We start from the raw sequence: 24186 nt of genomic DNA, 5'->3' as shown, positions 1-24186 counted from the left end.
CTTTGACATTTCATTATATTTTTCATTATATTTCTCATCCCTTCAGTTGATGGCAGTTGGTGCCGTGACTACTCAGGCGTGGCGACGCTTTGCGCCGAGCACACCTCATCTCGTCTCACACACACACACACACACACACACCTCAATGCGTGTGCGCACACACAAAAAACAGATTGAATACATTGCTGCCTGCGTTGGTTAACCCCAGATTACAGCTTCCTGTTTACAAGTGGAAAGGTCACGGGGGCAGGCGGGGGGCTGCAGGGGGGTTATGACAGCTATGACACCCCATTTTGATCTGCTGTTATCACGTTAGCGGGGTGCATCCTCGCCTGCACACAGGCCAGGTTTGACTTGTTGAAAGGATGGTTTCAGTTTTATAAACAGCTCGGTTGTAATGTTGCTCTGTCTAAGTCAAATGTGAAAGCTCTGTTTGCCCTCTTCGCACCCCATTATAATGCAGCCAGGATTACCTCGCAGATAAAATTCTAAGCTAGGTGTGTTTTGCTTTCTTGTCAAAGCCGTCATGCTCTCCACACCACTGGACCCAGACAGGGCTGTGAGTCCAGCTTGTAGGCAGCCTGGCTCCATAACCACAGGGAATACACCCGGCTCCTACATTTGGGACCACTTGTCTTAACTCTATTCTACCTCCTCCTGCTCACTGTGCACAGAGAAAATCAAATCACAAACCAATTTGAGTGAAAACCTGATACTCTAGGTTAAAATGTGTTCATTTCTAGAGCATGTCACGTATTTAGGCATCATATTCGACTAGATTACACAAGTTAATTGATTTAAGGATAATATGATAGGCCAACCCAGTCCAAACTTTCACGAGTCAAGTTGAAACTTGCGGTCTGCAGCGTTCTGAAACCTGCCCATTCACACCAATGCAACAAGACGAGGCAGTGCATATTACTTGTTAACCTATTTTTAATATTACCTCTATTTTTTATCTCAAATTATTGTTCTGTGTTGTTCTGTTATTGTTCTGTTATTGTTATTGTTATTGTTATGTTTAGGTTTGTCCTGTTAAATGTTTGGAAACTGTGAGTAAAGCATGAGCCGGAGTCAAATTCTCTGTATGTCCAACATACTTAGCAATAAACCTGATTCTGATTCTGATATTCACCATAGCAGGGACTCTCTGGACTTCTGTTCTAACGTATGACTTTTGAGACTTTTTTTTGTAGCTGGATTTATAATTTGTAGCATCTTAAAATATGAATAAGGATCGTGACAGTGACATACTTGCTACAGCTGCACTTCGAGTAGTGATGAAACGGTTTTATTTCTCAGACTCCAGACGCTGCTTTGTTCTCTGACTGTTGACAAGTCAGGTCAGTTCAGACGGCCGCAACTCTTCCCTGCAACGTTCTTAAACATTTTGATCTAGTTGCGAATCTTTGGTCCGATCTGGGTCTGAGGTATTTTTACAGTAGTATTTGGCTAGAGATCTGCAGTTAATGTTGTGTTTTCTCTTTCAAAGGAGCCAACACCTGCACCTGTATCAAGTCCCCCTGCTGGGAAGGTGAGTACAATGAAAGTAAAAGGCTACATACACGTGTGTACATTTACTCCTATTCCCATATTTGTAGAGTCAGTAACTGCTTTTTCCCACCATACACTCGTAAAGAGTCCACATGCACTTGTTTCTTACTTCTAACACATAGGATATGTTTTACTGCGGAAAAGGACACTTTATTTATGACACAGCTTCATTAGAAGTAAACTCCAGCCAATCATTAGTGTTGTTTTATGTCACCGTGCTCTGTCGTTGCACACAGAGGGTGCTGTCTCGTCAGGAGGAACTGAAAGAAAGGGCCAGACTCCTCTTGGAGCAGGCGCGCAGAGACGCTGCGATGAAGGCCGGCAACAAGAACGTCCCCAACTCAGCCGGCAGTGCACCTAACAGGGCCACGACTGTCTGTGATGTAAGTCAAAGCTGTGTATGTGTGTTTGTGGATGGAAACCGTTGAAGACACTTACTGTGATGCTGTCTGTCACGTCTTAAAAGTACCACAACATTGACCTCCCTAAAGTCTCCGCCCGAGGCTCAGTTGGAGTCAGCCTGAGGTCTGCCTGACCTCTTCTGTGTGTAGTATGTACAGTAAAGGCTGTCCTGAGTTTGAGTTGTCTGTCCCTGCCTCTCTGCTCCATGCACTGGAGTGTCGCACAGCGTCGCCTCAGTGTGCTGACTAATAGAGTGACCACCAGCCTCTTCAACACCCTCATGTCACATCCACAGTGCTCTGTTCGCTGCTCACTACACTTGCAACATGCTGGAAAAGCCTGTCCAAAGCGTCTCATCCCCTGGCAGTCCACTTTGTTGAACACTTTATGAAAAGGCTTTGAGAAGGAGAGAAGACTTTTCCTTATTAACTTCTGCTCCCTGACTCTCTTATGGACTGCTGAACGTCACAACCTGAACATGTCACTAATAAAAACCCCAAAGAAGTCTCTCTCCTGACTTTAAACATTTCTCTCCTTCAGTCTCTCTCCTCCTTGACATCATCTCGACTGCACAATTTTCATGACATCCCGACCAAATTTGCTTCCCCGTCAATTTCCCCCCGAACACTGAGTAAATGTTGTACACAAACACCTGTCAGCAAAAGTACATTCATGGCAAAGGGGGGGCAGGAATCGCTGTTCCGAGGCAAACTAGACTAGAGAAGACGTGAGTGAAATTGCCGGCTCTGAACCGAGCACGCTCCACTGAACATAATATACTGGGAGAGGTGGGGGCACACTGATGAACCGGGAGTTACCCTGGGAATGCACTGTTGTAAAAGCCTCGGTGACGTTTCCAGATGTTTTCGAGGGAGAGGACGGGGCGTAAGGAGAAATACGGTCTTGTGAGAATTGTGACGACAACGGATTTGAGGGTAAAATGAAATAAACACCCTTTGGTAATGAAATATCTAAAAGGCAGCAGCCGCACGCCCCCGAATTTGCAGCCTGAATCCTTAAAGAGACATATGCCCTTGAATTAGATGTTTTTTTAATGCGTGTGCTTATGCATGTAAGTGTGTATCAGCGTTCGCCTGTGTGTAGTCATGCAAACGTGTGTGTTCGTGTCCGCGTGCAGGCCACAGGAATAACCGTTTCGGCATAATCTGAGAAAATAAATAGGGAACTTCCAAGGACTGAAAGTCTTCAGAGAAAGAAAGCAAATTAAAAGAGTTTTTCAAAGCTGTTACAGCGCCGATATATTTCCTCAGCGACCAAAAAAAAAAAAAAAAGGTCCTCTTCTGTCCCTTGTTGTGCGGCAAGATGGCTGCCTTCACTTCGATTAGCTTCTCAAAGTAGACAACCCTCTGCTCTTTCTCTCTCTCGCCTCCTGATTTCCTTACTCATTTCCAAGGACAATTGGTTAATAACCCCCTCGCGCACACACACACACACACACACACACACACACACACACACACACTGCTCCCGTGCATAAAGGAGGGGGAAAGGAGGAGGGGCAAGAGGAAGATATTGAATTGTTTACACTTTTTTTAATAGAAAACATTGATCAAAGGAATACGACTGGCCTCGAGGCCAACGTGCTGATAATTGTTAGTGATTCAGATTAGATTACTTGATGTCTTGTTTTGATTAGCGTGTGTGCGTCCACGTTATCAGCTGGAGAGGCCCAAGCCTTTCCCTATTTAACTCCCCATCCGTCTAAGTAGGTGCTTTGCGGTTTAGCATGCATAAGGTATAATTTAATTCAATTAAATCAGGCTTCATTCTTCCAGAGAAGTGGCTAATGTGGGGGCAACAGAATGATTTGGGCAGAGGGAGGGGATGGGAGGGGGAGGAGGGGGCTGCATTAGCTGTTTTTGGGATGGAGCGTTCAAAGCACACATGACGAATCAGTCAGTCTGAAATCTTTGCACTGAAATCAGCTTATTCAAACGTGTAGATGTTTTATGTGACAGCACAATTCTCATTTAGTCAAAATAAGATTTGGCGATGGATTATTTTGATAAAAAAAAATGATTTAGTAGTTACAAATAGAGCTGGAGCGATATGACTTTGAGACCGATGCTGATTTTAGAGGAAGAGATGACCGAAGGATGTGGATTTTGCACTGATATGAATCTGCAAAGATACTTGGAAGGGTGCTTCTAACTAACTTTATTAAAGATTTTATTTTCTAAAGGGTTTTTTTATGCTTTTGGTTTGAAGGTGCATCTGAAGGTTGTGAGAAATGTGTGAGATATTCTAGAAATCCTGAGAAAATAAGTAATATTAAACATAATGTTCAGTATGTGTCAATTACTGATCATTTAAATCAGATAAATAAACATTAACTAAATAGCAGTGAGACAATATTCTTGTCATGCCGTTATTTGACAGGACAGCTGAAGGTTGATTGGAAATGGGGGGGGGGTGCGACATGCAGCAAAGGGCAGAGGTCAGAATCAAACCCGGGCCCCAAGGCACCGTTTCTAAATCACCTCGAGCACCGTTTTTCTGCTTTCTATGTTCTGCAAAAATAGAGATTTTCATATCTGCACATATCAGAAAACAAACACTGACACTGATACATCCTGATGTGTCTGTGCTAAACAAATATCCAACATGTCGGTCAGGTTCTAGCTGCAAAATAATTCTCTACATGGATAAAATCATCTTTTTTAATTCATCACTGATCTGAAATCACATTAAAGCCCAAACTTTTCCTCCAGAACTCTCCAGAACAGCAGCTGGTAAAGGAAGCTTGACTCGCTCTCTGACTGTTTTCATCCTCTCACGCTGAATGTGGAAGATCAAAGACATACAGACGACATTAGCAGTAACACCACACTGAATTACTAACAGCTACAGCTCTATACAAATGATTCATGAATGCCTACACACCCACAGCTACAGTGACTGCCATCAGTTGTAATTGATGTCAATTGTAGCTCAGTGCAGAACAATATTTCAGATACTTGTTTGCTGTGTGTGTGTGCGTGCGTGTGTGCGCGCGTGTGTGTGTGTGTGTGTGTGTGTAGCCTTTTTCTCTTGACCTATGCTCTCCCTCCTGCCATCCCTAATTGTAGCCCACAGTGACTGGCTCTTTCATCTAAGGTCACAGGTTCAGTTTTCTCTCTTCCTCTCCCTCTCTGTCTTCTCAGTCACTTTCTCTCCCTCACTCTGTCCCTCTCCGTTTGTGTCCGACTGATATTTTTTTTTCCAACCCCATTTTCTGTATTGTTTTTTTTTAACTCTCCCCCGGAGAAAGTCAGGAAAATCAGGTGCAGAGCTTCTCTGTGTCAAATACGATACCAGAGATACTGTTTGGTTTAGGTGATGGGTTGCGCCTGGGTGGAGCGGCAGGAGGCAGGACGTGACGTCGACGAAGACTGTTCTTAATTTTGTCATAAACAGCCGAGTGTCTCGCAGTTTTTTTTTTTTTTGTCTGATCATCTTGGTGTTGGTCCTTACCAACAGATGTTCCTGAATCTCATCGTCTCTCCACTTAGGGCGCACTCACACTGTCCTTCCACACCGCGCCCCGGGCTTTAGGGTACTTGTCCCCCCCTCCCTCTCCCCCCGCTGGCCAGCCCGTTTGTATTCACACTGCCTCGTGCAAATGATGACGTCATTGCGATGCTTCGCTTTGCTTACAAATCTTTCCATCGACCTCAGAGTTTTATTGCGTCTTGTCGACTGTTTTTGAATATTTTCATCGACCAAATCTGCAGTAAACACTCCACCTCCGCATCACACCAACGTGAACCTTTCGCCGCCATTGTTTTAAATGTCTGCGCATGGTCCCTTCTTATTTTTTCTATGTCCCAACAGGCGCACAGGAAATGACGTGAGAGCCGCTGTTGCCTGTAACATGATAGAAAGAATCAACACACCCATTTGGACTCCCTTTGGAAACACCATAGAATAAACTAGGCTATATTCACACACGTGCCCACTCGGAGAATAAACGGTCTTTGTACTAGAGAGCTCATCGGAGGTTTGCGTTCCCATATACAGCCCCGCTGCGTACTGTGTAGTTCAGGTTTGCAGTTTTGTTTTCTCCATCTCGTCTCCATCTCTACTCTCTGCGGTCTTTGATGAACCAGCAGAACTACTAATAGTTTTGATCCCACCGTTTTCCCCTCCTCCTCATAGGTGGCCTTCCCAACAAGTAGTCACACCGCAGATGTCTTGTAATGTTGTAATGTCACCACCCCCTACTCACACAGCAACCAGATGGGTAATTAATGAGCTCCACTAAAAACATTGAGGGCATTTTATCCTTATTGCAGAACCATATTGTTTGTCTTTCTCTTTGCTATTTCAGTCTTTCCCACTGTTATTATTTAAATGGAGGAACATGTGTGTGTGTGTGTCTGTGTCTATTCGCTTCAGGTCTTCTCATCCATTAGCAGATGAGAACAGTAATTTCACACCGGCCTGGCCAGGCTAATTATCAGGATCCACACTAGGTTTGGGAGAAGTGTGTGTGTGTGTGTGTGTATGTATGGACACACCAGCGTATGCTCCTGCGTGTGTTTCTCTGCAGAAATGTGTGTGTATTGCGTGTGCAATTATATAGCACCTGTGCACTTTTGCATTCTTTTGAGCGAGCATGTGTGTGTGTGTGCGTGTGTGTGCGTGTGAGCTGCGCGCGCTTGTGGTATGCGCTGCGTGAGTGCACGCAAATGCCTTGGTGTTTTCCAGGTAAGAGAGTTCCCCTGCTCACTGACTCGTTGTGATTCCTATAATTGGGTCCCGTTTGATTTTTGCCGACCACCACCCCCCTACCACCTCCTCCTCCCCCTTCTCCTCCGCCGCCCCCCTCTCCTCCTCTTTAGAAGCGGAGGGGACTCCTGGGTCTCTGCTTTTGTGACCTTTGGGTGTTGTCATCTACTCCCATCTGCTGTCTGTCCTCTGATGTCGACTTGACTGCATTCATGTCCTCATTTTCTCCTCTCTCTCTCTTTTTTTCTTTCTTTCGTTCGTGTCACCGGTGGAACAAAACAAGCCCTCTGGCTGAACCGAGGCATTCCTAAATGTTCCCAAGAACGAGAAACACATTGTGTCGGAGCTGTTCTGATTGTACTGCGTTTCATCCGAGTGATTATAACAAATATGTCACATTGGTAACAGGCTACTCGTTACCTGGCTGTTGGGCCTAATTGCTAATCACTGGACAAGTGGAAAGGTGAACTTTGTGAACTTTTGAAAGGTGGCGCGTCGAGGCAGCCGACTAATCACAACAAAGAAACAGGAGTGTAAAGTGAGTGGTGATGGTGGATCCCAACAGTGGCATGCTCTCATTATTATTCCTCAAAAGCAAAAGCTCACATTATAAGCTCAAATTGCAGGCATCTACTCTTAACACGATACTGTAAGTATTTGACAATCATACAACTCCAGAATGCAAATGTTCTAATTGCAGAATATAAAAGCTTTAAACCGTAGCTGAAGAGGCCACCAGTGAGGGGCTGTCTTTGCAGCATATTAAAAAAATGCCTTTTTCAAAAATGCAAATATGGCCTCTTGCCTTCTCCTTTTTTGTCCACACTCTGTCCTTTACTCCCCTCCTCCTCCTCCTCCTGTCCTCCCTCCTTTTCAACTTTCTCCCCGCAGTAATAGTTTTTCTGCAGGTTTCATTTTAATGTGGCTGCCGTCTCTTTCTTCTCCCCGCTCTCCCCTTTTCCCCTCTTTTCTTCTTCCTCTTCCTTCAACCCCCCCTTCCTTTCTCTTGCTCTCTCGCTTCTTTTTGAAGAATCTGCCCCTAATGAAACTAAATAGTTTGGTGGGCAGTTTCTTTCCACTGTGTGTGTGTGTGTGTGTGTGTCTGTCCGTGTGTGTGTGTAACTGCGGGTGTTGGAGTGTGTGGGTATGTGTCGTGGCTGAATTGACTGGAGTGGAGATCAAAGGCCCAGTCTCTAAAGTAAGTGTGTGTCTGTGTGTGTCTGTGTGTGTTTGTGTGTGTGTTCGTGCGTGCGTGTTTTAACGAGCAAGAGAAAGACAGCTCTCTCAATTGCATCACAAGAGCTGATCAAGCCATCAGAGAGGAAAGTTTTAGCACACACACTTGCATACCTCTTCTGAACACTCTCTCTCTCTCTCTCTCTCTCTCTCTCTCTCTCAAGTTATCGCATGCCTCGTGTTCACGTTTGACCAAGTGGAAGTGTCAAATGTTTTTCATGTCCACCTTGTAGCCCTTCTCTCTCTCTCTCTCTCTCTCTCTCTCTCTCTCTCTCTCTCTCTCTCTCTCTCTCTCTCTCTCTCTCTCTCTCTCTCTCTCTCTCTCTCTCTCTCTCTCTCTTTTTTTTTTTCTTTGTGTAGATTTAATATGAAGGATGACAGAATATTTAATGTTCATTGCAAATGAAATCCCAGTCATCCAAACACTTTGCTAAGTGCCTAAAGAATTTGCTTTAGCTTGAATGGAAAGTTTAAATTTGTGTGGCTTTGTGAGGTAGAGTTTAGAGTTTAGCATAGTTTTAGCAGCCATTGCCCCACCACTTTATCACTTTATGCCCCTCACCCAATTTGGAGTTGCATGTACAGGATGCATGTGTGCCTACATTTGTTAGCTTTGCATCGGGCTGAACAACGCCCCTTAGCTGGGATATGATCCCAACATGCTACGGCCTGAAGTAAGCTGTTGCTTTTAGAAAACGGTCACCAACTGGAAATGTTAAAGTTGGCAGATTCCAATTTAAACAGTTTCTATTATTTAAAAAAAACATCCATAAAGCATCGTTCATACAAAGAAATAGATCCTCCTGGCTGGTGCTTGTAATGTAATGTACTTTCTTGACCTAACTTAGGGCGCACTCACACTGTCCATATTGTATTTGTACCACGCCCAGGCACAGCACGCTGCACGATGAGAGAGGTGGGCTTTTGTAAAGCACGGATGCACATGTACGGCCACCAGCGTGTGCACGTGTACGAGCACGAGCGTTGATGGCTGTCCTGATTTTTTATACGTTGGTTCCCGCAACAGATATTTAAAAAGATGCCGCCGAGGTGGAGAGTTTACAGCAGATTTTGTCAGATGAAAATCACCCTCAAGCACGAGGCTCGGTACGAATGGACAGTGTGAGTGCGCCTTTAGCCGGGTACGATGGGAAGGTGGTGCTGTCCATGGTGCTGAACTGGACACTAAACTGCTTCGCGAGCTCTGTCTTGTAGTCACTAAGACATCTACTGAAAACACTTTTTTTCATGGATAGATTTAGCTGCTGCGTATGTGCACATGTAGGGTTAGCTTAAGCTAAAGCTAATAATAGCACTCTGATTACATAAACATCTCAAATAACAGACTAACCAATCACTATATGTAAATATGATGAAATCTTCTTTCTAAAAATATGAAAGCAAAGTTATTGTGTAAAGGCATACAACGTCGGATTACTCTATTTTAACCCATCTGCTTCATAATATTGTTTTAATGTTTAAACATGTAAACAAAAAACAGTTATTTTGATCATTTTGCTCACTATAGCCGTGATATGTAATTTTCACACTGTTTCATCTAAAGTACCTACTTCCGAATCAGATCTGTCTTCAAGCAGCGGCTGTGTAAGAGAAGTTCTTAGCAGTAGTTAGTAGTAGTATCTTAGTGGTCTTTATTACACTTAACTATCAACAGTGTCTGCTTTTTCAAACGTATTTAGTTGTGAAGCCCTTCAGACGCACTGACTGCCTCTTTTTGCTTGTAAAGGATGTTACAGTTACAGCCTACCTGTGTTTTTCTGTCACCTGCCGTCACAAAGGTCAGCTCATGTTCTCCTCTCCTTTTCTCTCTCCTTCTCTCTGTCTCTCTTCTTCTCTCTGTCTCTCTCTCTCTCCAGTAATTATCCTGTCTATTTAAAGGGCAAAACCTTCCCATCTCACTCGCCTGTCTGAGTGACGAGCTCCTCTGACTTTTGTGTGTTTTGTGTTGAGTCGTCTCCATGCTCTACTCTACCTGTTCTACCTGTCCTACAATACAAGTGCCCTGGTTACTCACACACACACACACACACACACACACACACACACACACACACACACACACACACACAGGGCTGAGGTTAAATGTGATACCACAGTTACACAGAACCTCAGAAGTCAAATGTATTTGCTCAAAAAATGTCAGCTTGGAATTGCACACACACACACACACACACACCTTTGTTCTGTGAATTTTGTGACACACGGCATCAATATTTGTTTTATTCTTTCAAATGCAAACAATGTTCTCTGTAAAATGTTCCATATTTGAAGTGCAGCGGCAAATAAATATTTATGTATATAGGGACAATTTCATCGCATGGATCGATGCCATGGCTATAAATAGCACATTTATTTAGGCTTTTATTCAAATACACGCAAAGGTATACAAGACACTCGAATGATATAAATAAAAATGCAATGAAACATGTAAATGAAAAGCACCTAATCATCATTAATTATTATGACTATTCTTTTTTTTTAAAAAGAAAAAGACTGGAATTAAGAATAACCCGAGTCATTAAACACGTACACATCATAAATATGCAGACACACACAAACAACATCAAGAAAGCACCTCTGCCCAAAAACATGCACACACTCAGACCATTCTCCCGCACACACACACACACACACACGTATAAACTGACCCACAGGTGCACAGCCCACACTTTTAAACCTCTTCCACGCTGACATCTCAGATTTATATTTATGTACATATAACACACACACACACACACACACACACACACACACACACACACACACACACACACACACACAGGGACAGACCCCTATCATGGGCACGCACCCGTCGAATCATAATTAGGCCGTGTCCTGGTGCTTTGATAGCCATGTACAGTGGCTCTTCTTTAATTCTTTATCAAATGCATTGATCGCTGTGGGCCTCGCGCGCCCATTGATCCGCGCACTCCGTCTGGAGCTGGCCGATAAGCCCCTCTCTCTCCCTCTCTCTCTCTCTCTTGCTCGCTCTCTCTGTCTGTCTCTCTCCCAAATTTTGGGCGATAAAAGGTTTTGAAAGTCGTCGATTTTTGTAATATTTTTATTAGTATGCTTGTACAGTTGTTGAATTCATTGCAATACCTTGTGGTTTAATTACAACACACAGCTATCTGTGTCATTTGGAAGCCTCTGTAGTTGTTTTTCAAACTGAAAACTACATTTCCCACAAACCCCACTGCCTACTGCCACAAAAATATGCTGCAGTTTGTTCATATCTCCCACCTCACCATCAATCATATTTCTAAACCTGACCTGGGGACACAGTGTGGAGACCAGCACAGGCAATGTGTTGTTTGTTTTTATTATAAAAATGGCCTTCCAGAGATAATATTTCATATTTAATGTTGTTAATGTTCAAATCAACTGTTGGTTTATTTAAAATAAAGTCAAATATAGTGATAAGATAACCAAGAAGCTAGTTTGGGAGCTTTAAGTCTCTTGTATATATGAGTGTAGTTCCTGGTAAAGATTGATGGTGGTATGGTTTTCGAAGTTTGTTCTTGTATTAGATTGGTGGGAATATAATAAATCAAGTAACGTTGTTTATAGATCAACAAGTATACACAAAGCAGGATGTGTGGTTGTTTTCTATGTGATTGTTGTTTGGTAGGATTGTTTTTACATGAAGTTCTACCTGCATCTGAATCATGTCTGGATGATCAGTCTGGCATTTGAAACGATGTTTTGGAGTGTGTGATTACACAGCTATGTGTGCATGTGTTTTGTAGCTCTTTTGCGTGTGTGTGTGTGTATGTGTGTGTGCCTGGACAAGATAGAGACCTAAAGCACCTCTTGACTGTGAATTAGCCTGTCATGACAAATGTCTGGAGCTGCATGACTGGCTGCCAGACTGGCTGGCTATCTGGGAGGTTGGCAAACCCTTTTAGATAGTGATTGTATGTGTGTGTGTCTGTGTGTGTGTTTGTGTGGCATCACTCTGTGCCCACGCCAGGTCTCTGTACATGACCAGTGGTGCGTGCCCTCCCTCCCTCTTTCTCCTCATCCAGAAAAGAGCAACCAAGGCGACAACCTGCTCCCCTTGCTCAAAAAGAGCTTCCAGAGCGGAGAGGGGTCCCCACCCCGACGCCAAGCCCACAGAGGAGCCCTCTGTCTCAGCTTCGCACTCAACCGTTTAGCCTCTCTTCCCTTGGAGGTTCCCAGCAGTCAATGGAAGACACAGTACACAATAGTTCTCACTGTCGCCATTTAAAAAGGGAAAGTCTCTTCTCCTCTTGAGTTTCCATTCTTGAAACCAGTGCTACCCACTGACCACCAGCTGACATGCTTTCTCTCCTCCTGCCTTTGATCATGCAACGACACGGCTGGTTGGGTCTGTGTGTTCTGTTTTTTGGGGGGTTTTTTTTTGTCAAAGCTGCGTCCCTATGGCTTTTACATCCACGAGTTGTTAGTGCCTTGTCCTGCTAAATAAAAGGGCTGTGTGAATGCTTATTTTCCCTGCTACATATAATACCCATCGCCACTTCATGAGGTGGAAAGTGTGATCATCACTTGGTTTTAGCGTGATGTCCACTAGATGGCATTTCTCCACCATTTGGTCAAACAAGTCTCACCTATGAACTAAAAAAGTTCTGACACATTATGTTCCTTCAGAAGAAATAGTTGTGATTGGGGGGTCAGTGTTGGAAACTGTCGTGTTGACGAACATCAAATAGATCCGACAGAGACTTGAAATATTAAAGACCCTAAAATGATGTAGAGAAAAGCTGTCTGAGCTTCTTGTGCACCTGCAAAGTGTGTTTTGTTTGATGATGAAAAGTTGTCCTTTAAGTTCCTTTATCTGAATCTCTTATGCCTTTTGTCAAGCATCTACAAACGACACATATTCCAGTTTTAACCCTTTCAGAGTCACATGTGCACACAAGTATACCCATAGGAACAGAAAGATTTGATCCCAGATCATGTCACACATTGTCCTTTACACAACAAAAAGCCTCTCCTCCCTCCTCGCCTCTCCTTCCAAACACATTCTCATATTTTCTAATCAGCGGCTCCGTAGCTGACCGAGCCAGGCGCTAGTCAGATGCATTTTTCTATAGCGTTAATCCTAGCCTCTGGATAGGCAAAGTCAATTTCCCAGTTCCTGTCCCCAAAATGGCTGACAACAATAATGCAGTGGGGTGTTTTGGAGTGTGTTGGGGCCTGAGCTGTGTATATATACATATATACACACAGGCGCACTTAAATTGGTTGGTGTATCCATATCTGTAAAGGCCAGATTGGATATCAGAACTAGTCCATAGCCAGAAGGCCATCAGTGACATTACTGGTTATCATTTTGCATTTATGAAAAGCTGGGAGACACCTGCTCAGAAAACATAGCAAGAAAGAAGGAAGTGAGGACGGAAATAAAGAAGTATTGGAAGAAGACAACCGCAATTTCTCTCAACTTTAAAATGTGCAATAGTTGAGAACCTGCTGCAGAAACCCTCTCTTCTTGTCATCTTGTTTCTACCTCTTTTTTCTCATTGGTAATCTTCTATTTATATTTTAGAATATAATGTTTTTATCCCCTTCATTTATTTAATGAATAATACAAGTTTTACACGGATTGTCTGTCTTGTGGTGTCCCACAGGGATCAATCTTAGGTCTTTCGTTGTTTTCCGTTTACATCATGTTCCCAGGTCACATGAATGTAAATTCAATTCCCACTGCTCCAATGATGATACTTAGCTATATTATTGGTTAAAAGCAATATCCTAGTCTTGTTTTTTAGCCTGTTTATCCGATGTTAACGTTAATGTACTATAGCGAAATAAATCAAAGTCCGTAATCCATTTATTTTGGCCCCAGAGTTTTATTCAGCCACCTAAAGTTGAGCCATGTTAATGTTAAGTATGCTTCAGGTAATGTAGTTGTGGGGCTTGACCTTACCTTGTGAATGTTATATTTTTAAGTTATATTTGTACAACCTTCTTTTCAACAACTGACAAAAATAGCCACAAATTAGTCTGGTTTTGTTTTGGCTTGTAAAGCACTTTATAGCTTGTTTTGTTTTTTTTGAAAAGTGCTGAAACAAAAAGGAAGTTTAAGGATATCTGCTCCCATTTTCTTTCAAATAACAATTTCCTCCTTTGTTGCCTGGAACTGCATTGAAAGAAAGAAGTGTTGTTATGCTCAAAGCTCAATTCTTTTCCACAAGCAGTATCAACACCCGGTTCTCATCTCGTTCTTAATCTATCTCTCTCTCCCTCTCTCTGTGTCTCTCTTTCTCTCTCTCTCTCTCTCTCTCTATCAGTCTCTCTATCAGTCTCTCTCTGAGGTGTGTTCCCTTCTCCCTGTGGGCATCCCCCTGGGCGCTCTCTCTGTCTCTCTCTCTCTCACACACACACACACACACACACACACACACAAACACACACACATATACACAGAGTGCATTAGGGTTGCTGTCATTTACAATACAGCCCCATTGTCCCAGCCTAACAATGGCTACAAACAAACAATTGACATGGAAATGGAGAGATGTAGCTCATTAGCGGGCGCTGCTTGTTTTGTTAATGGATAAATGGCCGGCTTCAATAGGCCAGCCCTAAAACCCCTGCCTCATGGAGAAGCCTGATTAACAGGAAACCACAGGGAGGGAGAACAGTGACAGAGAAATGCTGCTTCACTCTCCCTTGGGTCGTATATGGCTGTGTATGTTTGGGAGAGGGTGGGTGCAAGGTGGAGTTTTACAGTGTTTAGTTTGTTTGTGCTCAGGTTGAGCCGCGTGTGACGAGTTTGTGCAAGTTCATGTTAGTTTGTGTGCCTCTGTTGTTTTTGTCACAGAGGATTAAATCACGCAGGTAGGATACAAAGCAGTGTTTTTCACCGGCGTCTCAGCCAGAATTGACTTCTGCAGTGAATTGCTCTTCGGCTGCCACCGACTGCAGTCTTAAAAATATCACGTCTGAACAGTCTGACAACTTTTTGGATCAGTGTGCTCTCTCATAGCTCTGCCCCTTCTGCTTTTCAGAGCAGCTTTGAATTCATTAAATGCTTTTTTTTGCCCCTTATTTGTCTGTAAATCACATCACCTGCCCCGGACACTTGTGTGTTTCTGTCTGGTTACCATATGTACTTACAGCCTGTGCGCTGTGCCTTGGTCTGGTCATCAGTTAGGTGTTTGTTAGTTGTTAGTTTACATCATGAAGGTTTTCCTGTTTGTTCTGTAAGTGTGTATGTGTGTGCGGTGGCCTGTGCTATCAGTAGGATCAGATTGGATCGTCCTGAAAATGGCATTTCTGCCATTACTCTGGTGACGGCTCAATACTGTATGTCTAGTGCCAAAGTGACGTTTTCGTGTGTGTGTGTGTATGTGTGTGGCTATACACTCTTAACAACACAATGCAGAAAGATGTGTTCAACCATTTTGATAGAAAAACATATTTTTGTACATCTTGTACTCGTGACGGTTTTATTATGTTGTGTGTAAATGAAATGCAAAGTGTTTTTTCTATCTACATTGTGCGTTCACAAAGTAGTTGTCATATGAAATTGTAGGGATCTGGACATATTTTCATGGATGTTTCCTGGAATGAAGCCCACTGAATCTCATCCTTTCCTTACTGAACTCAACAGTGTTTAGATCCACCTTAACCTGCGAGTGTTGCCCGCTGCTCTCTGTATATAAATAATATAAATGGCTGGTTTGTGTACGATCTGCCAGCCAGTGCCTGCGCTCAACCGAAGATTATTTATGAGGTAAAAGAAGCATCACCGTGTTTCTGTAACTCCAGCTGAGTGATACGTCGTCTCTCTAGCAGATCGTATCACGTCGGTTTCAGGAGTCACCTTCTCTCCGTTGAATAAGGACCTTCAGTATTTGGATCAAATATATTGTGAAAATGAGCCGAAGTTAGAAGACTACCGCTGTTATTTCAATGTATTTAATACATATTTAATCATCATTATAGATCTGACTCATTATCTGCAAATGCCCAATATAAAAGGACCTAATGATCATGTAATGGTGTGTAATATAAACCTCTGTATGGCTCCTTTTAAACAGGCCTTCCTAATTATGTAACACTTCATATAAGATAAAGGTCTTTATGATTTCTTTTTTTGGATCTCGTAGAGCAACTGAAATTCTTTTGTTGATGTTTGTCATATTTGTGTGTGCAGGAGCGGGATTCAGAGCGGCGGAGACAGCTGAGGGAGCGAGCCAGGCAGCTGATCGCCGAAGCTCGATCTGGAGTTAAAATGTCCGACATGAGCCTGCTCGACGTGTCCAAGGGCGGCCAGCCGAGCCCTGCCGGAGGTCAGCACACACCTAAACGCACAAGTCAGCCGAAACAAACATATGGACACACGGACAAATGTTTTCATTCACTCTTTATTTGTCCTCGTGACAACACTTTGATTAAAAAAGCCTTCCGTCAACACGTACGCTCGCTCACAATCGTAAATCTCACTAATTCTCATTAACAGTGTTTCAAAAGAGAAGTCACACTGCGGCTGACATACGCTCAATTTCTTCAGCCACACATTTCCATTACGCTCTCTAAAGGGGTTCTGCCTAATCCTCAAGAGAAAAACAAAATGCCATTTGACGAAGGCCACGGGTCTAAGAAATGCACCACCCTCACATTCAGAGCAGTAATTTACCCCGCGACTCCTCCCTCGTCTCGTTCGCCGGGTAATTGTTAATCAACACAACACATTGTGCGGCCAAATTATTCTCGAAATACCAAACGCTTCTAATAATGGCTTGCAGGGGTAGCGAAGGCTGCAATGTACATTTCCCACTGCTTTCTATTTCCTTGAAATTGGGGTTATTATGATAATGACCATTATTAGGACTTCTCTAGTCATTTGTTTCAGATTCCTCCACATTACACCCCACTTTTGGTTGTTCTGTTAAGGTGGATCAGGTGCGCTGCATGCAAATGAAAGGTGGGAGTTTAGAAGGGCATGACGAGCGGGAGAAGTTGAGAAAGCATAAGAGTAGTGTAACTGCGATCGAGAAGAAGGAGCGACGAGGCCTTTCGGTATGAAGAAACGGAGACTGAAGCACATTGAGATGGCGCTTCTTGTGGGTTGAGAGAGGAGAGATAGAGCGGATGTACGAGTGGGGCAACTAACAGTTATTTTCCTTATTGATTAATCTGTTAATTATATTCTCGATTAATCGTTTGGTCTATGCAATGCTTGAAAAAAGTATAAAAAGCCCCCAAAAATAGCACATTCCATGGTGACGTCTTAACATGTCACAAAGTTACCAACACCCGAAAATCCTGGAACTCCTGAAAATGGACTCACAGGATTAAGCGATAATCAAAATAGTTGCCAGTTATTTTCCTCTCAATCAACTACGTGATTAATCAACTAATCGTTGCAGCTCTGGGGACAGGATTTAATAGACAGAAAAGGAAAAAGGCAAGTGAGAAGAAACAATGGCCTGAGAGCAGCGGTGGTTTCCTGAGATGAGCAAACAAATCCAAAACTTCTAAACCCTGAGCAACGAGTAGCGAGATCAGTGACTCGTGAGGTAAAATGACAGTAGGAACACAGCGAGGTAGAGGAAGGGGAGCACTTGATTTATTTGCTCTTTCAGCTTTTTCTGAATTGGACTAATTGTTGATCTCATTAAAAATGGAGTTGCAGGAAAAGAACGGAACAAGGGAGGAGGAGGAGGAGGAGGAGAGGAGAGGAGAGAAATGCTGTTGGCTGTGATACACAAGGCCTGCCGAGCAGAACGGCTAATCCTAGCCCCCACACTCTCTTCTTCCTCCCTCTCTCTCTCTCTTTCTCTCTCTCTCTCTCTCTCTTCCTCTCTCCCTCTCTCCGCTTTCTCCCTCTCTCTCCTCAACACCATTCACGGTCCTTTAAAGCAGCTCAGGCTGCCCCCTCCAAGTGTCTGCCCGCGAAGAAACTTTCCAAACTCCATCACCGTGGCCTCCCATTAATTAGGCCCCAGCCAGCCACGCAGGAACGGCGCTTGCGAGCACGCTTCGCATCGCAGCTAGTAAATTAGAGGAAAAAAAAACAGGAAACGCTGTTGTTTTGATTCTCTCTCCTTCTCTCTTTGTTCTCGGCCTTTCTACCCACCAAGTAGTAAATAGCAGAGGAGGGAGCTTGCGATGTCAGACGCTGTTTACTGATTGTTTTGTTTTAATCCATGGTGGGTTATCCATGCAGCTAGAGCTGCTCAGGTCTCCATTTGAGTTTTCTTCCAACATGTTTTATTTTCTTTTGTTCCTAATGTGGAGACGCAGTTGTTTCTTTCGAGCCCCTCAGGAGACTTAATGGAATATGTGCTTTCATGTTTTTGTGGTTTTTGTTTGCCCTGCCTCTTTTATCTGGAACAAGAACGGCCGGCAACAGATCTTTGAATGAGGGGGAATTAAACAGAGGTCTCGCTTTCACTTTGTGTGTCAGATATTTGTGCGCCGATGCACATGAACCCATTTATAGAGAGGCGCCAATCAATCAAAGTCCCTCTTTGCCTCTCAGGTGAAGTCCACTGCCTTCTCATACCATGAATTTGGTTAGATATGAGATTTTATAGTTAGCTGATGACACTTAAATGCAACAATCCTGCACAGACACTAAGAGCGCACTCACACTGTCCTTCGGCACCGGGCCAAAACCGGTTTTTCGGCTAAAGCCTAGTGCGTTTGACCAGTGTGAGTGCAACCGCTCCGCGCATAACTGCGGCCAGTCCACGGCCCGTCTGAGAGAGGTGGGCTTTTGTAGAGCGCGTTTGCACGTGTACGAGCACGTTGCCTACGACGGTTCTGACGTCATTTCCTGTGCGCCTGTTTGGACAGAGAAAAAAGAAGGAGGGACCATGCGCGGACATTTAAAACAATGGCAGTGAAAGGTTCAGGTTGGTGTGATGTGGAGGTGGAGTGTTTACTGCAGATTTGGTCGGATGAAAATATTCAAAAACAGTCGAACACACGTTGGGGCCTATCTCTGTACTTTTAACAAGGGCTTTTATTTTGTTTATATTCTGAGTAAATCACATTATGACAGAAATTACATTTTTGTTACTACAGAAAGAATAAAGTACAGAATAAAGGTGCCCTTGGTTCAACTTTCAGGTGGCGTTATTGGTTTAAATGTGAATGATACCAAACCGTAATCATACATTTTGAGACTTTTTTAGATGAGAATTGGATGGAGTCACTAACTTTTCACGCAGATTTCGGTTTACACAAACTAACCAATATTTCTATTTTCTTTCTGCACTCCTCTCCGTGTCTTCCTTTTGGCCTTTCTATTCCTTAAACACCTTCTACTCCTCCTCCTCTCTTCTCTCCCTGACTCACTCCTTCCATATGTCCTTCCCTCCTCACCCACAGATGTTTTGGATGGAGTGAGAGCTCATCATGAGGGTGACGCTGTTCATGGTGAAAGGGGTGAGGATGAGGAAGAGGGGAGGGCTGAGGAAGAGCAGCTCCATTTTGCTGGTGGTGCTGAAAGTGATGATGATGATGAGGATGATGAGGATGATGATGATACTGTTGCTGCTGCCACACCTGCATCTGCGCTGGTTACTAACCCACTGCCACTGGAGGCCCCTCTCCCAGCCACCTCCAGCACCCTCGTACCCCTGGAGCTTACTAACCCCGACTCTGAGCTAACTTCTCTGGGTAAAATCACTGTGTGGTGCTGCATGCTTCACTGTCTAACCAACTATTTACCTTCTTTCAATTATTTTTCTTCATGTTCAGAATACGTAATTCATAATGATGTAACACATCCAAACAGCACTAAAGCGGTTAGGTTTTAGGGAGTTTTTCCCTTGCCGTGGGCGGCAAGCGTGCCGCTCCTAGACGCGATACGGTTGCACTCACACTGGTCAAACAAACTAGATTTTACCCGTGGAACCTGTTTGGGCACAGCACGGATGGACAGTGTGAGTGCGCCCTAAGTAAGCACAACTTACTGGCAGCAGTGAGATCTTAGCTTTACTTGTTCTCTTGCACTCACTTATACTCACACTTTAGCCTCTACTTAAGTGCATGCTGTCTGTCTTCCAGTGCCTCATCATGACTTATTCTCTATTTACGTCCCCCTCTCACCCCTGCATCCTCCTGGCTCCATACTCATTTGTGCTTCACACAGGAGGAACTCACTTACAGTGTACATTCGTTGAGTGCCGCCACGTTGTTGTTGTTGTTGTTGTTGTTAGGTTTTCTTTTTCTTCTATTTCATTAGAAACTTCCTTAAGTAGTAATTAATAAACTCTGAAAAGTGCTCCCCAGACAACAAATAAAATCATATCTTCAGGAAAGCATTTGCTCAAATCTTCAGAGGTAAACTAATGACTTTGTTTTGTAATTAATTGAATGTATTTACTTCCTCAATTTCCTGCCGATGTGAGATAGGTGCGAGCACAGCGAAGGACTAGAAGAAACAAACATGAAAACAGACGAATGCTTCCTCCAGCTTTGAAGTGCAGTATCTCTGCTCTATTTATTTTGCTTTCTTTTTTTGCTGTTTGTGCGTCCCTCTTTTTTTGTTCTTTGTTGGTGGATTTTTATGTGTTCTTGAAAGAAACGGACGGTGGTGATGGCAACAGTAAAGTAGCTGATATGACATGAATGTTTACCCCCTAAATGATCACTTTACTGCAGCTCGGGTCATTCACCTAATCTCCTCCAGTATATCCTTGTGTTAGAGAGTTGTTCTGTGTTTGGCATCTGTATGCATGCATCATGGGATGAGTGAGTGTGTGTGTTTGTGTGCGTGTGTGTGTGTCACACGGAGGGAGGTGACACATGAAACGGTTGTCCTCCTGTTCTTTCATCTTCTTCAGTGCAGTGGTCTGGCCTGGCAGGGGAGCTGTGGTTACTATTTCCCGGAAAATACGCTGTACGCTGCTACTGGAAGGCAGGGAGAGAAAGACAGAGAGAGAGCAGGGAGGACGACAGAATAGAGAGAACAAATTAGGAATGGAAAGACATGAAGGAAGGGAGGAGATTAGGTTTGACGGATGGAATGAGAGGAGGGAGTTGGTAAGAGAAACATAGTTTTGTAGAAAATGGACGTGAAAGATGCTATTAAGGAGAAGATGGAAGGTGGAAATATTCTGGCTCATCAGAGTTGCTCATCAGATCTTTTTGGATTAGAATTTTAACCTTAAACAACAAAAAATACAGATTTTTTTACGGGCGACTGTGGCTTATTGGGGGAGAGAGAGATCAGCGGTTTGATCCCCAGCTCCCCGGGTCCGCATGTCGAAGTGTCCTTGGGCAAGACACTGAACCCCGAATTGCTCCCTGTGCTGCGCATGGGTGTGTGGATGTGGTGTGAATGATTAGATTAGATGGTCTGTAGATGTCCACTGCCATCAGTGTGAATGTCTGTGTGAATGGGTGAATGTGACAAACACTGTGAAAGCGCCTTGAGGAGTCAGAAGACTAGAAAGGCGCTATGTGAGTCCAAGTTATTGGGTTCACCTAAGTAAAACTAAAAAAACAGCCCTGCATTAAACATAACTTCCCTGTTATAATATAAACTCTTGAGAAAGATGGTACGAGACAACAGACACTTAAAAACTGAGACACGCTCCCGCTGCCCGCCTTACCCTGCTCTTTCTGTTTCCCTCCATCTTGGCCTGTGGTTACCATGGTGATAGTCCCAGCAATGTACACTCAGCACCTCAGCATCTCTCTGCAGTACAAACAGGACTAAAGGCTGCAGCATAGATTGTCCAGATCTCTATCTTCCTCACTCACCGTCCCTTCCCATGTGTTTGTGTGCATATGTTCCTTAACCATGACTCTGCCCAAGTGTGTGCTGGTGTGTGAACATGAATGCAAACTAAGGCTGCGTCCACATTACTACGTTTTCGCTTAAAGACGTTTGCTACATGTACGCCTGGCATCCACACTACTCCAGTGTTTCTGAGCCCTAATAACAGAAACACTGCTGAGTCTATTTTAGTTTGAAAACGTCCGGGTTGCGTTTTAGTCTGGACAAGCAAATGGAGACCTTTGATGACGCGGACACCCATGCAGGGCTGTAATCAAGACCAACTTAATCGAGTCCAAGACCAGGTCCAGTTGAGTCTGAGTCAGAGCAAATCGAGTCCTGTTCAAAACCCTATTAGGCAATAATGTCTCTTCAGTGCTAATATAGTGAGAAAGGAGTCAGGATGGATCTATAGAGAAGATCGATCTGTCTTCTAACATCAAACAAATAAATGCAGAGCATATAAGGAACGGTCTGTGCACCATGGTCCTGAATCAGCAGACAGAAATACTTGAATAGTTCTCATTAGACACCAGGCCGAAACAAGTGCAAGACAAAAAAGAAGTGGACTTCTTGAGTCTGGACTAATATGTCCCTGCATTTGCTTTTCAATAACTCCCAATCTGTGTCTTCCACCTCTGTTAAACTCACGTGTTGCTTTCAGTAACGGTTCCACCTCGTCCTCAGTTTCAAGCTAATAAATCTCTGGTGTTACTTTTCCATATCATGTTCCTCCTCCTTTCACATCCATGACTCTCGGCTGCAGAGTAACGTTAGACAATCTGCTTTCTATCTAAATATACATGAACGATCACGTGATATGCGATATACAGAGATTGCTTTCATTTTGAAATATCGTGGTCGTGTCGCTGTAGCCTAAGTTGTCTCCCCTTTCGTGTCTTTTTAACTTTGCTGTTTGTGTGTACGGTGCTTTTGTTCACTTCAGTTACACTTTCATTCTCTCTCTCCAGGTACAAACAGTAAGCATGTGGATCTGAAGCTGAAGAAGCTGGTGGAGGTCAACCCGAGAAGAGTCGCCTCCCCTTCATCCCCGTCTACCACCTCTTCCTCGTCCTCACCCACTTCCTCCTCTGCCTCCCCCGTCAGCCCTGCAGAAGGACTGGAGGTACGCACACACTCACCTCAAAAACACCCACTGGGTATCTTTATTTTCTCTCTTTCTCTCCGCCTCTCTTTCCTTTTATCTCTCTCTCTCTCTGTGTATTTTTCTTTCTGTCTCTCCCTCCGTCCTCTTTACACCATCAAAGGGTCCGCCCAATCAATCCGGTCCGATTGACCCTGGTTGTCAGCCGGCTGACCCTGTGTACACATCAGTCAGCTGGACCACTTCATGTAAGACCATAGCTTATCCCTCTCATGTCCATTTAGTCTGTCTAAAGCCACCAGACACACACACTGGCATCATAATGCTCTACATAACATGTGGCAGTCCCCTTCTATTGACTATGACCTTTTCAGACAGTTGTGTGTTTGCGTGTGTGTGTGTGTGTAAAGGCGGAGAAGGGGGGGTTGTTGCTGCTGCACGTGTCCGTCTTCTGATGTGAATATTGAGTCGACAACAAGTAGTCGGTCAGTCTTAACAACTGTTTAATTGATTTAGAATGTCAAGTGGAATAAGGTGAGTGTGTATGTGTGTGACACCCTGTGTGCTTATGGCGACGCGGGGTGTCTTTGATCATCGATTCACATAAACACCCTCTTGTGTTCAAAGCCTAAAAGGCTTAGTGCTTTATGGCCAAAGGAGTGCGTGTGTGTGTGCGTATGTGTGCGTGCATTACCACTTGACCCTCACAGAAGTAAAATCACCATTTGGTTGAAACCTATTGAAAACACCGACCTAACCCAAGAGAGCATGCATTCAGTTCCTGGTTTTGCGTAATATTTCATTTTTGAATCCCGGCGTAAATTTCTCCTGAGACAGCGGTCTGCTCCTTTCATGTCAGTGTGAGAGTGTGTCGGCATGTGACGTATATGGTATTATATGAGCTGTTACGTGTTCTCAAGATAAAGACCCTTTATTTATTTTAGAAATAATACATTTAGAGTATCAATACTTCAGTACTTTTCAATACCGCATGTTTTAAGATGTATATATATTCCATTTCCTTGCGGGAGTCATCCCAGAGGGATCAATAAAGAGAAGTCTAAGTCTAATGTGCACTTGTATGGTTTCGTCTCTCCTTTAAATATGAAGGATAAACGTCCCAAGAGGATTGGGCATCCCAAAAGTCCTTCAGGAGGGTGGAACGACCTGCAGAAACATCACAGACTCACACTCTCTCTCCCTCTCATTAGCGATTGTGTGTATGCGCGGCCTCGGCAGCGCACGATAAGGGCAGGCGACGCTCAGCAGACTGCAACGTTAGTCACGCAGCCCCCTGCGTGCACATCAACAGACTCTCACACACACACACACACACACACACACACGAAAAGCACTGAATCACCACTGCCACAGCGATGATAGCAGCGACAAGAGATAAAGAGGG

General features: G+C 43.9%; 1 protein-coding gene across 1 annotated transcript in view; it reads left to right on the top strand.

The window, feature by feature from the left end:
- ehbp1 (EH domain binding protein 1) overlaps positions 1 to 24186 on the top strand; it is a 173861-nt gene that overhangs the window by 99375 nt on the left and 50300 nt on the right. The window contains 4 exon segments of the mRNA XM_083923469.1: positions 1493 to 1534; positions 1791 to 1937; positions 16094 to 16229; positions 22648 to 22802. Coding sequence (XP_083779595.1) covers positions 1493 to 1534; positions 1791 to 1937; positions 16094 to 16229; positions 22648 to 22802 — 480 coding nt within the window.

Source organism: Echiichthys vipera (assembly GCF_963691815.1).
Source record: "Echiichthys vipera genome assembly, chromosome: 11".
In the NCBI taxonomy this organism is placed as follows: Eukaryota; Metazoa; Chordata; class Actinopteri; order Perciformes; family Trachinidae; genus Echiichthys; species Echiichthys vipera.
The sequence above is the reverse complement of the archived record's forward strand: the minus strand, read 5'-3'. Positions and strand labels throughout refer to the sequence as shown.